The following is a 16584-nucleotide window of genomic DNA, read 5'->3' on the forward strand; positions in this document are numbered from 1 at the left end:
CGAAAAGGCGGGAAGCGCGAGCGCGCGGGGCAGGCGGGCGGGAAGGCGGCGGGAGCGGCGCGCGGGCGCGGTCGTGGCGGAGCAGCGAGGCCCGGCGGGGGCCTTCGCCCGACACGTCACCAGCGCCGCGCGCGGCTGCGGCGGGGGCTGCGCGGGGCCCTCAGGGCGGCGGAGCTCGGAGCGGCGGGGGAAGATGGGCGGCAGCGGCTCCTGCGGCTGCTCCGCGCCCCAACTGCGCCTCGGGAGCGGCCGCTCCGCGCTGCCCTGCGCAGCCCTGCCCTGCGCTGCCCTGCCCTGCCGCACCTGAGGGCTCGGTGCGTGGCTGCGGGCAGCGCCTGGGGCAAGGCAGGGCTCGTAGCACGCCTGCAGCCAGTTGCCCCCCGCTTCACCTGAAAAAGACACAGTTGCTGCTACAAGCAGGGCGTATTCGGTCTCGGTCGCTTTCAGTCCCCCCACGCTTCTGCAAAAGTAAACCAGTGCTGTAATGAACTCCTCAGTTATGCCTCGAAGTGAAATAAAATAATCAGAAAGTTATTTCAATGCGGAAACAGGTACTGCTGTTAGGAGTCGTCTTTGTCGTAATCTTTCGTAGCTCCAGGCTGTTCCATTGCATTAAACAGTTAGCAAACTTTGTGAAAACAATGTTAATTTCTAAAGTAGTGACAAAAGTTGTGTCAAAGTTGTACCCTGGAGCTTTTTATATATATAGCTCAAGGTTTTATGCTAGGATATAAGCAAACGTGAACAGCAGCTCTTCCTTCCACGAGGATGCAATGCCTGCGCGTGTAACAGAGCAGCTCGAGGAGGGGAGAAGAGGATGAGCAGTGGCCACACTGTCAGTGTTGGCCATCGTGATTGCAAACAGGGTCAGCAAAGCAAAAGATTCCCAAATATTTTGATTCCGTTACCTGCGGTAGTAGTGGAAGTTGGACTCTCTTCATTACGAGACACTTCCACGGAGGAAATGTTGTTTTTATCAAGGTTTTGAATGTGACAATGTGTCCCACGATCAGAAAGTCTTACGTGACCTGGAACAAGAGAGATGAAAGCTCCCAGCTGAGCTTAATGTGACTTTAAATGTTTGTCTGCATCTGCTTGGCAGGTAAATACCTGAAAATGTGTGAATTTTTCCCAGACCCGTGCAGGTAGAAAAAATTGTTCTTTTTGGCATCCAGCACCAAGTTCATTTGTTGCATTATTGCTGGTCTAAGTCTCTTGTGTTAAACTTGACACAATATATAATATGTCATTAATATAGCTAATATTATCCATCCACCCCACAACGCCTCATCTACCTCTACATCCTGGTTGGGTGGTCTATAGCAGACTCCCAACAGGACATCCGCCTTGCTGGCCTTCCCCCTCATCTTTACCCATAAGCACTCGACCTTGTCATCACCACTGTCGAGCTCTATGCAGTCAAAACACTCCCTAACATACAGAACCACCCCACCACCAAAGGTGCCAGCCCCCAAAGCTCTGGCCAGCCCTCACCCTCCGCTGCCGGCGCTTCCACGGCACCACAGAGACTGGGCCTGTGGGCTTGCCTTGCCTGCCTAGGCCCCGACGTCGTGGGCACGCTCAGCCCCAGTTTTTGCCCGAGCCCGGCGCGGACCTTGCCAATGTCCGGGGATTTCTCCCACACCAAAGGGGCCAGCACCCAAATTTCTTGCCGGCCCTCACCCTCCCTCGGCCGTGCATCCAAAGCACCACAAAGACCGGGGCTCTGGCTTCACCTGGCCTGTGTACGACCCTGACATAGCTGACACACTCGGTCATGTTTTTTGCTTGAGCCCACCTCCGACACTGCCAACGTCCGGGCATTCCTCCCACACCAAAGGTGCCAGCACCCAAAGCTCTGGCCGGCCCTCACCCTCCCTTGGCGCTGCATCCACAGCACCACAGAGACTGGGGCTCTGGCTTCGCCTTGCCTGCGTACGCCCCAACATCACTTGAACGTTCAGAAGTCTATTTTGCCCGAGCCCACCTCCGACCTTGCAAATGTCTGGGGATTTCTCCCACGCCGAAATTGGAATCAACCTGAGCAGACCGAGGGCACCCAAGACACAGGATTTGTGCCTTACCTTTCGTCTCTGGCGCACAGAGAAAGGAGAATGGGGTAACGGGAATAAAACCTCAGCAACAGTACAACGGCGTCTGACGGCTCAGGAGCCAGCGCCGGTCCGTACAGTTTTTACGCGCCGGGGCCATGCCGCTGTTCTTTCCCCTTTACAGACAATTTACAGCGTACCGAGAACGCGACGCCTTTCGTTTGCGGGACAGAAAGCGCCGCAGCTCAACTCTGTGAACTGGGTAGACATCCAGCGCTCAAAGGAATCCTGATGGAGGGAACAAAGCGCAAGTCTGCTATTCTGTCACCATTAAACATATGTATTAGATTACATAAACCGGCTATTTGCTGTCAGCAACTAAGTGACCTACAGATGTTCCACGTACAACCGCCACCTCCGGTCAGCGCACTGGCACATATACTCCTTTTGAAGAAACCTGCGTTGTAACTGAAGATTGGTTTCAACTGTTTACAGACACAAACACAACAGTCTTTCTTCTGATCAGGTCACCCGCAGTTATTTAAGAGTCAGTGAACGGATGCTTTGAAGCGAAAACGTGGGCGTTGTGACCCAGGAAGCGCCCCAACTTCGTAGGTCCCCCGCATGGAATCTGCGCCTAGTCAGGCTGAATCCAGGAGTTCCAGAAGAGCACCAACTGCGCCAAAATAACCCTGAAGAGCAAACAGACCAGAGTTATCTACTGAAAAAGCAAACATCGGCACACACCCGACACAAGAACAAGACTATTACACCTACAGTGGCATTTGAACAACTTATGAAAGATGGTGGGAAGAAATAACTACAGGTAGGTACATTACAAACCAGATTTTCACTGCAATCGCTGTCGCGGAAAGCAGAGCCGCGCAGAATCATCTCTACCGTCAACAGACTTAAAAGAAAGCTCATGAGCAAGATGAGCTTGGTGGTAAACAATTCCGGTATTGGCTACTGGAACAATATCCCCGTTTTTCCGACCCTGCAGCGGGCACTGTGGTAACTGCGGCTGCAGCAACAAAGCACCAGGAACCGCCTGCACAAGGTGCATCGGCAGCAGCTGCAGGCCCCAGACAGCTGTTGCCAGAGCGTACGAAGGGTTTTGCTTTTCACGTGAGACAAAAGAAATTGAAAAAGCAATTTCACCCCATGTTCCAAGAAAAGTGCTTTTAACTGTCCCTTCGACCAGTAGTCCAAAGCATACGCCAGAAGCCTCATCGAAATTGCATTGTTCCGAAAGAAATTGCCAACGAACACTGCTCGATTAATGTTCTGCAAGTATTAAGGGGGGGGGGGGGGGGGGGGAAGGAACATTAAGGCTAAATTCCATTTTCTGCTTGCAACGATGAAAACCCCACCGTTGAGTAAGATGAAAAAAGTCACGCTTATAGCGCCTTATATGCAGCTTTTCAAATACATTTTCCAGTGAGGCTCGATGGAAAAAAAAAAGCAGCTGAAAGCAGAGGGAAATCACCAGTCGACACTAAAACAACCAGATCCAGAGCAACTGCGTCACCCCAAACAGCTGTTCCTGGCAGCGAGGGAGCGTAACCGCCTTGGCGAGCGGGGACGGGAGCTGCAGCAAGCAGAGTTAGAATGCATTTGCAGCTTTCTGAACTTAGAATTTTAAAGCTGGACCCAAAAGAGCTGATACGCAAGCAAGAGCCAACATCCAGTCAGCCTGGGGTCTGGCAGCGGCAAGGGACGGTTCAAAAGAGCAGGGCGAGATCAGAAAGGGCGCACTGAGATTGTCAGGAGCTGCACTGGGGGGGCCACACTACGCTGAAAGACAAAAAAAACAACTGTACTGGGCACCGGTGAGGCTGCACCTCAAACACTGTGTCCAGTTTTGGGCCCCTCACTACAAGAAGGACACTGAGGTGCTGGAGTGTGTCCAGAGAAGGGTGACGGAGCTGGGGAAGGGTCTGGAGCACAGGCCTTCTGAGGAGCAGCTGAGGGAGCTGGGGGTGTTCAGCCTGGAGAAGAGGAGGCTGAGGGGAGACCTGATCGCTCTCTACAACTACCTGACAGGAGGGTGCAGTGGGGGGGCGGGGGGCGTCGGTCTCTTCTCCCAAGGAAGAAGCGATAGGACAAGGGGAAATGGCCTCAAGTTGTGCCGGGGAGGTTTAGGTTGGATATTAGGAAAAATTTCTTCCCCAAAAGGGTTGTCAAGCCCTGGAAGAGGCTGCCCAGGGAAGCGGTGGAGTCCCCATCCCTGGATGTGTTTCAAAGATGTGTAGGTGCGGCACTTAGGGCCATGGTTTAGTGGTGGACTTGGCAATGCCAGGTTAACGGTCAGACCTGATGATCGTAAAGGTCTTTTCCAACCTAAATGGTTCTATGAATTAAGCAACTGCTGAAAGTGTCGGGCAGGATCTGCAGAACATTATAAACATCCACAATTCTATCAGAAAGCAGTACCGGCCAGGTCGTGTTAAGACAGGCTCTTTTTCAGACTCTTCCACGCTACCTGGAAATCCACAACCTAACTACAGCCTTTCTAGCTTAGGGATTTGAACAGAAGGGTTGATTTTTTTTTGCTATGAGATCCTTATACTGGCCAGGAACACCGATCAAGTGCCATCTCCTCTCTCTCCCCCCAACTCCAGCCTTTGACTCATCATTAAAAAAGCTGAACGGCTCTCTACTGTTAATCTGAAAAAAAGGAAAAAAAAAAAAAAGATTTAGACATCCATAACCAACACAATTCTGAAAGAAAGGAAAAGACCAACCAAGTAGTGATATTTTGGATTTAAATTGGACTTCCAGCCAAACTTTTCAATCCCAAAATCATTCTCCTGAGCCAAGAGATGAACATTGATGCGTTCTTGTTCTCCAACAAGAAAATAATTTTCAGTTCCTCTTCTTACCGAGGAATCAGGATCAAGTCCTACCTGCTCCTTCACTCATGTCCTTCTACGGATTTTCCTTCAGTCCCCACATTCATCAATGCTTTCCCCTAACTATTTGGCATCCTCTCCGCGTTCAGCTGCGTACTCTAGAGTGAGGACTCAGCAGACATACCGCGGGCAAGACTGTTTGTAACAGGTCTTGCCTAGTTTCAGCAGTAAATGAAGGTAAACAGCAAGCATCTGCCAACAGCAAGAGGAGTCAGGAGGAGGCTTCACCCCGTCAGCTCATCCCATCGGAACGGGCGCAGAACGGAGCGGAGAGCAGGTCTCTGCTCTTTCCTAGCTCTTTACACCGCAGCTTGACAGGAATGCAACAAGGCAGCACTGTAAAGAGCCTGAAAGCACAAAGATACGGGAACGGCCGTGGAAGCGTCGGAGCCTGACCAAGAAATCAAGAGCAACTTGTAAAAACAACATGGGGAAGGTGCCCAGCCCCTAGGCCCCTCCGCCCCACCTTTCCTTCTCTCTCAGCAGTCCCCAGACCTGTACTTCCATCGCACACCCGCTGCTCTGCAAACCACAGGGGAGAAGCTGTTGAAATCTTGACCAAGCAGAGGGCCTAAAGAAATCAACAGCCAAACCCTAGTTCAGTCGCAGCACAACGATCCGGCTCAAACTACACAGACGAGCAAGGACAAAATTTACTGAAGAGTCCCAAATGAGTGGATTACAACTTCCTGAACATCCAAAAAGACGAGCATGAACACGCATCTGCAGAAGCGCATGCAGGGAAAGAACGATTCTGCACGACAACAGCATGCAAGCGATGCTTCAGACAACAACAACGAAACAGATTTCCCCTTAATACCTCATTAAGTGCACACATCCGTGCTATGGAGCCGATGTTGTTAGTGATGGTTATTAAAGTAGCCTTCGCGAGGTCCTCTTTGCTGACAGATTCCCGCTTCTCCTTGCTCATCATGTTTCCAAAGCTGGAAAAAGAGTTTTCGGGTTAAAGGTCCGTTTGCATCAGAATTCCAGGAGAAAATGGGAGCTGCTAATTTAACTAAAGCAATTCATCACCAAGTATTTCCTTCTTAACTTTAAAAAGCGTTGCTATCGGTAATTTAGATCCGGTAAAACAGAACAGCAGAAGGAATGGTAGCTCTCCTAAGAGATATAAATCCAGTTTTTCATCCCTGCAGAATCTCCCGTGAAAATAAAAATTGGTCAAGTCATTACCTGGACGCTACGGCCCAGCCTGGCAATCCCAATCGCTCGTAGTCTCCTCCGTAAATGTCCCGCACCAGTTTGTCCACTTTGGTACTGTCTCCATGGGACGCCATCTCTAGAGCCTCTTCAAAGGTGGAGCAACCGGTAAGAAGGCAGCAGAGACCAAAAAAGGTTCCCCCTCCGATGCTGCAACATAAAACAAAATGAAAGTCAGCCGGCCTTGCTTCTAAAGAGACAGAGAAAGAAAACGGCTCGTTCCATGCAAGCTCAGATTACCCAGCTACGCATCCGAGTTAGCACAGGGTGCCCCGTTCCTTCAGCTGCTTCTCTTTGCAGTGAGAGCAACCTTGGAAGAGCACCAGTTTTCCTTAAATGCATTACTTTCAAATAACTTACAGCCTGTAAGGAATCCCATGCCCTCACAGTCTTCTGCAGAGGGCGTGTTTCTAAATGAGAAATTTGTTTTCTTATTTACAATATCCAACTTCTTCCCAGCACTCGGAGAAAGTCAGTCTTAAAATAAAAATTAGTCCTGAGGGATAACTGGAGTATTAGGGCACAGCAATTCAAAACTTAGGGGGAAAAAACTACGTCCTGTTCACTTTACTGTGCGTGCATGCCAATAATGATGTACAGTAAGATCTGTACTGTGGGGTTGGTTTTTTTTAATTATTATTATTATTGCTAACTTTCAGGAAATCCAGGAAAGCTTACAGCCACAGAGCTCTTTGGCTTTGCCTGGCAACAAGAGCCACATCTTCAAGAAGGGCAGCTGCAGCAGTCCAGCAGCTGTCTGGGGAATTGGTGCCGAGCCAGCATCCCTTCCACCAAAACAAGGTAACGTTTGGAAGTCAGGATGCAAATCTCTACTGCTAGGATCAAAGCTAGCAGTTGTTAACATGACCATTAGGAGTCTATTTGGGATAATCCCAAACTATGGGATCTCTCTGATGGCAAATAAAATAGCTTAGAAGCTGTTTTTTTCAGTTGCCCTGCTGTAGGAATTGAAGAGACTGGGTGCAGTAAGGAAACCAAAACATGAAATTCAGATTTTCTCTTCCAGGAGGGATCTGTGTTGGCAGAGATGAGGGACTGCAACACAAGCAGGAGCTCGGTCATCCAGCTTGCCACCTTTCACGTAGCTTGTCCCCGACAACATCCTCTACAACGCAGACTCTAAAATAAAACTCAAAAGTAAATTTACCCCCTCACAGCGCTCACCTGGTGCCGTTACCCATTTATAGTTTTCTTTTGAATACACAGCCAAAATGCTGACCCCTGAGCCAATGTTCACCAAAAGGAGAGGATATGGATTCTCCAAGTTGAATGGGAGCTTCTGACATCTTTCGGCATCCATCGGGTTCTCAAAATAGTAGCACTCGGAATGTCCATTGAATCCAACTGAATCAATGTACAAAGCTCCTTTAATAAGGCAATCGAGTTCATCTGCCTTACACAGCTGAAGGTCACCCATCTGGCAGGGGGGAAAGAAAAAACAGAAAGAAGAATATTCAAGAAGTAGCTAGGGATCTGAAGTGTTTATGCTCAGGGCTAGAAAAATGCACTCCTTGCCAGCACCATTCAGCTCTCTCCGTTACTCCCTGCGGCGGCTGATAAAGAAGTTACAGATCGCAGGAGGGCTCCATCTTTCTCCACACACACGGATGGCTGACTGCCCCGGCCCCAACACGTGCAGTCATGGAAGAGGGGGGAAAAGAACAACGGGATCCGCAGATGGCTGCCAAGAGAATCCCCTCAACTTCCACGGGCCTGATTTAGGCCCTGACTCTGAGGCATTAGCGTGAAAAACAAATTCAAATGAGAAGGGACTTAACTGTTGGACCAAAACCCCCCCCAAAAACCCCAACCAACAAAGCACCCAGAAAACAGAGGAAATTATGAAACTGTTTTCCCCTCATGTCACTGCCTCGACTGCACAAAAAGCCTCTTTATGTGGTGCATTTTTTCAAGCCCTGGTTAAACACATTATTTATCACACAGGTTTTTCACCTATGAACAAGAATCAAACTTACGACAAAGCCACATGATGATGTCAAATCCCAGCTACTAACCTCCTTTCAGTTAATTTACCACCAAATCTGACCGAACCTCCATCAGCTCACTCACATGTGTGTTAGAAATGAAACCACACAAGCAAAGGAACAATAGAACAAATATTAAGCATGTGAAAGGCAGCAATGAGGAAGAAAAACCACAAGACTGAGATCAGCGTAATGAGAGCATAGTAACAGAGGAAGTCTTGTAAGAGCACAGGCCATGGAAGTTAGTGAATAATTGGAGAGTTGCAGGAATGTTACATGCACTTTCAGGAAAGAAAGCATCCTAATTTGGAGATGTGAACTCAACTCCGCATGCCGTTTCCTGAACTGAGTTTAATTTGAGTTAGGTACACTCTTCCAAAGCTAAGATTTAGAGTTTTCGAGACTGCACAGAAAGTTTTCTAGTTTTAAGCTAAAAAAAAAAAAAAAAAAAATTCACTACCAGATCCCAATTGTATAGAAGCCAAAAATGCATACTGTGCGAAAGTCCTGCTCAAATTTGTACGCTCCACCTCCCGTGGCACATAAGGTAGTATGGAGGCTTGAGAAGTGTTTTTCGCTTCCCATTTGAATAAAAGCAGGCATGTCATGAGTAGGAAAGCGTATAAAGTGCAGACTGCCTTTACGTCCACACAGGGTAAGGTCCTTTAGTTCAAGGTGCACATCCCGAATGCCTGTAGATCCATAGGCTACGTTTGACGTCAGATATTTGCGGATGCTTTTGAGATTTTCCACTTCCTCCTCCTCCTCTTCAGTGGTGATGTCCTTTAGTTCAAAATAAACAAGTTTGACCAAGGTCCCTCTGATATCCAAGCCAAACCAAGGAAAGACTAAAGGGGGGGGGGGGGGGGGGGAAGAAACATGGTTTGATACTGTCATACCACCAGCAAAATGGTTATAAACTGAATTAATTCGTGCAATTCTCCAGGGACTCCAAAAGGGAGGCCTGCTTGATCTATTCATTTCTGAAGTGGCAAACACGAGACAAAATGTTAGCAGTCTGGTCTGTCTTTCACAAGTGTGGCTGAGACTCCTCTGCACACAGGCTTAACTCCTGTTTTGAGATACCTCATGTTCAGGAGCTCCCAACATCTGATACACCATCCTCAAAATACTTCCCACCACCACACACAGTACAGGCCTGAAAGCATCCGCACACGTGCTAGATACTGCTGCAATTTTAATCCCCAGCTATTTCTTTTATAAAGTTCTGATCCAGAGCCAGAGCCAAGGATAATACCAGTGCATTTACATCAAAGGGATGTAAACGTTAACTAATTACAACACATAACTGAGGTAGACAAGCAATCTAAGATGCCCCCGGGAGACAAAACCAAATGTCTAATTGGATTATTTTATTAGTCAAATTCCCCCATGGTACAAAATATGCATTAGTGTCAGGCCCAGCAACACTTACAGCTGTATTAGATAATGAGCTTCTTGGAAAAGATCAAGAGAAAACCTTGATCAGATGGAATCTGCGATTAGAGCCGAGAACTGGAACAGATTAATATTACTATTAATGAGCTAAAGGAGAGGCTAGAGCTAACAAGATACATGGGCTCCAGAGCAAAGAGAAAAATGTAGCCGCATGTTGTGGCTTATGGCAGCAGGATTAAACCCTTATGGTTTTTCCCAAAAAGGAAAAAAAGGAATGTTTAGAAAATAAACCTGCATGCAGCATAGATGCTACTAACGTTCCTCTGGAAAGAAGGATCTAAGGTTTTGGTAAAATTCTTACATGTCAGAGACAGGCACGATAACATGCTACCATTAGTTTTGCAAAATAGGTTTGCTTATCTGCAGACAGATAAGCAACGTGCAACACGAAGAAGTCCTCGTTCCTACCGCCGTTTGAAAGCGGGTATCCCTCCGGTGAACCTCAGGGAAGCAGCAGCCGTCCCCAGAACACAGAACGGCCCAGGCGAGAGCACGTTCCTCGTGCCCCCGTCCCAGCGGCGCAGGAGCTGCGCGCTGAGGCCCCGCCACTCGAGCCGCAGGGGCACCGAGTGGTCGGAGAGCAACGCCCAGAGGCAGCACTTAAGCAAGCTGAAGAGCAAAGGAAACAACTCAGGGGCAGGAGGGAAACTCAGTCCCAGACCAAACCACTTTTGAAGAGCTACAAAGCCGGCAGGCAAGCACATGTTTGCAGACGACGTATCCTCTCCTCGGCGGGTTAACTTGGTGGCTGTACGGAGCGGAGGTAAGACAGGCCCAGGTAGAGCATCCTGGTTCCCCAGGAGGTGCTAGAGAGCTGCCCACGTTCATTTTAAACCACCAAGTTATTTTTGTATATTTACACAGAGACCACCCCCAGCCATCACCAGAAGAAATCCTGAAAGAAGATGCAAGTTCTGTTTTAGGAAGCACATCCAAATCTCAACCATCCTCTATTTCTAACGCAGTTACTTCAAACAAGAACAGACATAAAAATAACTGTTCATGAACGAGAGAGGGAGGGAGGGAGAAATCTGAATCACAGCCCAATGGAGGGAGAAAGCAGGAGCAATTCAAGGGATTTGGACAATTTCTCATTCTGCACTCCTGAAATTAATTTCAGGATTGCAAACTCCAACAGCATTTCAGGGTGGAAAGCCTGCCAAGTGCTTTACTTGGAGAAAAGCTTAGCAGAAAGAACGGCAGCCTGCTGAAATCCTTTCATTCCTGGGGCCGTGGGGCTCATCGGCCAGGGCATCTGCCAGCACAGGCAGCGAGGCAAGCCTCAAGGTCACCGAGCTTGTTTGCCACATACCAGTAGCAGACGAGCGGGAGCTAAAGCAGGACAGTTTTGATCAGACACCCATTAAGCCGTTTGCTTTCATTTAGGCTCACTTCAATCTTCCTTAAGGTGGGATTGAGCATTTTTAACTTCAAAATGTAATTTACCGTGACATCAGACATTGTCACTATTAAGGGATGTACTTGCACCAGCACATCTCTCTCCCTATTATCACAAAAAATCATTTAGGAAAGACAGGCTACCTTGTAATCCTGAATCGCACTTCGCTGACCTTCCAGACTGGATCCAAATCCTGTCTCGGAAGCTGCCAGAACACCTGTTTTGCTAAAAGTATCCCACGCCAGCCTCTGCATTTAATTTTACCGCAACAAACCAGAACCTCGACAGCCAGCTTTAATCTGCGTTTTCCACAGAAGACACAGAAACTGCCCCCAGGCGAGGCAGAAGAGTACAATCACCTAACGCGTAGCTCCATCCAAGTCCACCCTAATTTTCAGGCCAGAGATCTCCTTCATTTCCCTACAGATGACTGCAACCTATTAACCAGCACATCTCTAATTAACAAGCCCGCGGCTCCCATTGATAGGTTTTGCTGTGATTTCCTCTCACACACAGCCGCACAAGCGGGCTTTCACAGAGTGTTGGTTTTGTTGCATCTAAATCGCAAGCATGCTCACCACTGCTAGTGCCCTTACACCCCTCTACCAAATTTCTCTTTCATCCTGTTAATTCTTGGGTAAGCAGAAAACGCCACAATTACCTTAGTTATTTAACATTAACTTTACAATCATTTCCTGGTGCAGGATAGAATCATAGAATAGTTTAGGTTGGAAAAGACCTTTAAGATCATCCAGTCCAACCATTAACCTACACTATCAAATCCACACTAAACCAATCAAGGGTAGACTAGACTAAACCATGTCATCTAGCATGATCTGGAAATGAAAGGGAACACAGGTTAGCACAGCCGCCCCGACGCTACATTAGCATTTCTGAGCTGCACTCGCCTGGAATTAGTAACGCAAGCAGCATCCACTTCAGCGAATGTCTTTGAAAGTCTTTTGAGATACAATTCCTATTTTTCACACTAAGACAGGGCAAAAGAGAAGCTGCCTTTTTTCCCCAGCAACCAAAAAAAGAGAAAGAACGCTATGCAAAACTTTACATTAATACGGTCACAGCAACATCTCAGCGCCGCCAGCCAACAGACTGAGCCACAATCCTGAGGCACAGGACAATTTTGATTCCTGTTTTCAGCCTGGACTCGCTTGCTGATGTCCCTTCAATAGCTGTGCAGGTAACGGGGAACTACGTTGACGCCATTTCATTTCCAGGGTATGGCAACCGCCTTCCAAGAGGAAGGACTCCAGCACGAGTAAAGAAAGAATCGCTCCGTTCCGCTTCAACCATGGCTGAAGTCACCAGCCACAGCCAAATGGCAGCTCCTGCTGCTGCCAAAATGAAGGCTGCCATCCATTTTGCACCTCGCTTGCTCCACGGACCGTTTCCGCTATGGTGTTTAAAAACGTGGTTCAGGGGACGTTGTTTTCCCCTCACAAAGCCTAGTTTGCTCTGTGCCCAGCCCCTGCCAAACCTGCCGGGTTCTCCCCTCCCAAAATCTACACCGTTCTCCTTGCTCTCCATGGCTTTTCTTCCACCAGTCATCAGTCCAGCCACAGCCTTCACACCCCAGCTCTGGCCACACACCCTGGCCCCTCCATCCGTCCGTCTGTCTCCTTGTCCTGGCTCTCCGTGACCTTCCCTGTGCCCTTCCCTCTCCCCGCTCCAGCCCCAGGTCCCTGACTCGGGCACTTCAGCACCCGCCGCAGCCCCAACCTCCGCATCCCGCCCCGCCAGGCCAGGCGCCAGGCCAGGCGCCATCCCCCCTCCATCTCCCGGAGCTCCGGTAGCTCCGCTTCTCCCATCCACTGCCCCGACCCGCCAGGACCGGGCCCACCGTGTCCCCAAACCGGCCGTGCTGGGCCCGCGCCCCCACCCGCCCTGCTGAGCCAGCATCCCCACACCCGTCCCTGCCCCCTGCCCCATTCACCCCCTTTAGGGACCACCTGTCCCCCAGCCCCACCCCACCTTCCGGCCCCACCCATCCTAGCCCCGCCCCCGCCACCACCCTTTAAGCCCCGCCCCAGGACCCACCCCCCACCAAGCCCCGCCTCCGCCGCCCCCCCCGCACTCACGCGGGCGGTTCTTGCGGACTGAGTCCCGCCGCTGGCGCCTGACGGAGCCGCCCCGTTCGAGGGGCTGCGGCCCCGCCGCCCCGTCAACGCCCGCCGTGCCGTCGCTCCGCCCCCGCGGGGCTCCGGAGTCCGCTGCCGTCGACCCCCGCCCCGCCGCCTCGGCTTCTCCTCCGCGCCGCCGCCGCCATCGCGTAGCGGCGGCTCCATCGGCACCGCGGCCCGGCCCCACGGGCCGCCCGCCCCGCCCCGCCGCGATCCTCACAGCCGCCGCCGCCCCCAGCGCGCCTGCGCCCAGCGGCCCCCTGCGGCGGTGGGGGAGGGACAGGCCGTGAGGCGGCCCCCAATCCGCGCCCTCCGCCGCACGGAGCGACAGGCGGCTGCGCCAATACGAGACGGGGATTGGACGGCAGCGGGGCCCCAACGCGCCCCGCCCCCGGGCGCGCTCGGCAAGGATAGTGACAGGCGCGGCTACCCAATCGAATGCGTGAGCTCGCTGCGGGGCGGGGATTAGGGCGCCCGCGGGGGCGGCGCCGGCCTATGGTTTTCCTTTGGGAAGAGAATGACACGGCAGTGGCCCAATGACGGGAGGCGGCTGCCCGGCTGGGGCGGGAGAAGGCAGGCTGATTGACAGGGCAGGTACCTATGGCAACGCAGAAGGGAGCTGAAAAGAAGGACGCAGTAGGCCGCGCAGGGGGCTGCTTTGCATACGATTTGCATATGCAGATAGCGAGGCCTCCTTCATCCCCTCAGCGTGGGGTGGGCGCAGGCCTGGGGCCCAAACCTGGGGCTGCGGCGTGTGCTGAGAGGGGACGGTCCCAATATTCAGTAAGAGTTTTTTTGTTTTTAAAATAGTACTGCATGTTTACATTGTTTTTTCAAAACTGCTTAACTTCTTACAGGGCCCCATTTTTGTGGTAGACAACAATGACAGAGGGAGAATCCAGGAAGCAGCAGAAGAGCTGCAGAAAATCGTAAATACCGATACCTTCTAAAATATAAAGGTCTTCAGTCTCTGCGTAACAGAACTGTAAGTGCTAAACTTCCTGGCTGCTGCACTTTTGTCTTCCTTTATATCATAAATGTAGTCTTCCTCTCTACAGAAAGAGGTGAAAACTTCTCTTTCCTTTAAAGATGCACCTACCTGCTGTTAAACTCTGTAGTGCATAGTTTAAGGTCCTCATTCAAAATGAGTGATTTGGAAGTATGATCCCATGTGTACAGCTGTTGCAGTGTTTCATCTCTCACCTTCTCCTGGAAAAATACAAATGTTCCAGGCTGTCACTGAAATACAGCTGTCAAACATGTTTGACAAAGCATGTGACGAGGTTTCCTGTTTTCCCAATACTTATAGTTCTGGGGGAGAAAATGCATTCTGCACTCTCACCACTACAAAGACGGAAGGAATTTAAGTAGCTCCTGAATTGTTAGATTCCATCTGCGCAAGCCTTTGAGACATAGGGTCTGTATTTGTATTTTTTTTATTTGTTCTGTATTTGTTTCTTGATGCGCTAAACGGTGTTCTAGCATTTGGTAATCCCACACGTGAGTTTCTGGATAATGTCTGAACCCCATCTGTTGTATACGTACTTTCCAAAACTTGTAAAAATAGCATCTGTTCAATATTGTCTCTACTTATGGCACAAAACTGTGTTTAAAGAACGCTATTTGAGTATGTATCTGAGAGTCTCATACTGTGATAACATAGCTTGCATTTTGTCAGTTTTAAAATTTAATTTTTCTTTGTGTTCTGCATTAACAGTGGCACGTCCAGGCTGCCTGCGCTACGGAAGGAACTGGTCTGCATGAGGGACTTGCCTGGCTGTCTAATGAACTCTCAAAACACTGACTCAAACTGGATGAGTCTTTCACCAGGGACATGTTTGATAGAAGTGGTCTAGGCTTGTTGCAACAAAATTAGTTTGCATCTTGGTTATTACAGTACCTGGAACTGATATTTGGGCAGGATATTACAGCGTTTCAGCTTATTTTGTTGCCAGTTATTGTTTACCGAGCTACACGTTGCAAAGGTAGCAATAGGCTTGGGTAAAAATCTCCTTAGCTTGGAAAAAGTGTATCTTCTGATTCTATTCCCCTTGTTAGCCTAAATGCCTGAATATAGTTATTGTGACATCTGTAAGATCTGTTTTGAATACTCTTTTGAGTCCCAGTAAATTAATGTTTTAAATTATTTTTTTGTCCCTGCTACTTTTAGTTTACTGATGCCCTGTTTCATTCCTGAGACAGTCTGCTGATTTAAAAACGTAGCATTCCGTATGTATTTCTTTTTCTCCCTTGCCAAAAAGAATTCCTAATACTGCTTGTTCCAGACAAGGAAATGCTCTAAAACACTCTACAAATTTCCTGCACTGAGGAACATTTTATTAATCCTTGGGTTCTGTCAGCCCAACTTGCCTTTGTGTGAATTGGATTTGATGGGTAGAATAGTTCTGTGCTGGTTGCAAAGAGCTCATGTTGAGGTTGTTTCTAATATTCAGCAGATTGTCTTCCTTTATATTGTATCTCTCTTTTTTTTTTTAATGTTGCATGTTGGTTTTTGGTATCAGCCTGACTATTTTTGCCCAGTGTATAATAGTTCTGCTGAAGTTTTACTGTTTGTTGGTGAACATATCTTCATAAAGAAATTTTGAAAACTTCATCAAACTCGGTGGATTAGTTCTTCATAACCCACTTGGAATTATCCCTAATAAAATGATAAAATGTATAGTTCTGTGTATGCTCTTCTTGATTCCTGAAATAGTGGGACTGCAAGTTACCACTTTTTTTCCGTATACTGAGCTTTCCTGCAGCTTGAATGTGAACATCAAATCTCAGATTTTCACTTGTTTGGAGCTGTGTAGAGCGGGACACGGAAGGTGGGCAACAGAGTTGTATACAATGCAGTAGAGTGGCTGTCATCAAGACATATAATTCTGTAAGTGTCTTTTGAAGTTGTAAATCTAAAATTCCTTTTAAGATGTCCAGATACGAAAATACTAACAGTTACAAAAATTGTAATAAAACAAATAGGAACTGCTGAAAAGCACGCATGTCTGTTTCATAGTTGTATCTACATTTAAAAACCAACATGGGTTCTACCAGAAGAATCACAAATTCTGTTGGTGGTTAGCTGGGAAGTTAACTTGAACACTTGTACAGGGATTTAGTCAGTATTATAGTAATGGTGATAGTCACCCAAAAAATCAGCTCTATGCAACTGCTGCTGCCTGCTTTCGTATTTCTGCCCCCTTATGCTTCTGTAGTTCAAAAGGCTTAAATGAATATGTTTTCTGAGGCTGCTACTAATGGGTATTTTAAAATCTATTTTTCTGTTGCCTGTCTGCTGTATGGATGCAAATATGGCTCAATCCTCCACCTGAAATATTCTATTCTATTGATTGTATGTCTTTAGGAACACAAAGCATGATTTCACTGCAGTTT

The 16584-nt window shown here is 48.7% G+C and overlaps 2 protein-coding genes across 2 annotated transcripts in view; both read right to left on the bottom strand.

Moving 5' to 3' along the window:
- The window catches only part of LOC104032779 (polypyrimidine tract-binding protein 1-like), a 213163-nt gene that overhangs the window by 102329 nt on the left and 94250 nt on the right, over positions 1–16584 (bottom strand). The window lies entirely within an intron of this gene.
- On the bottom strand, positions 2693–13353 carry LOC104038252 (pantothenate kinase 3). The gene is given in 8 exon segments (XM_075725278.1): positions 2693–2743; positions 3213–3338; positions 5787–5910; positions 6161–6344; positions 7379–7625; positions 8689–9041; positions 13147–13294; positions 13297–13353. Coding segments are annotated over 8 exon segments (1290 nt in total).

The sequence above is a fragment of the Pelecanus crispus genome, chromosome 28 (assembly GCF_030463565.1).
Source record: "Pelecanus crispus isolate bPelCri1 chromosome 28, bPelCri1.pri, whole genome shotgun sequence".
NCBI classification, from domain to species: Eukaryota; Metazoa; Chordata; class Aves; order Pelecaniformes; family Pelecanidae; genus Pelecanus; species Pelecanus crispus.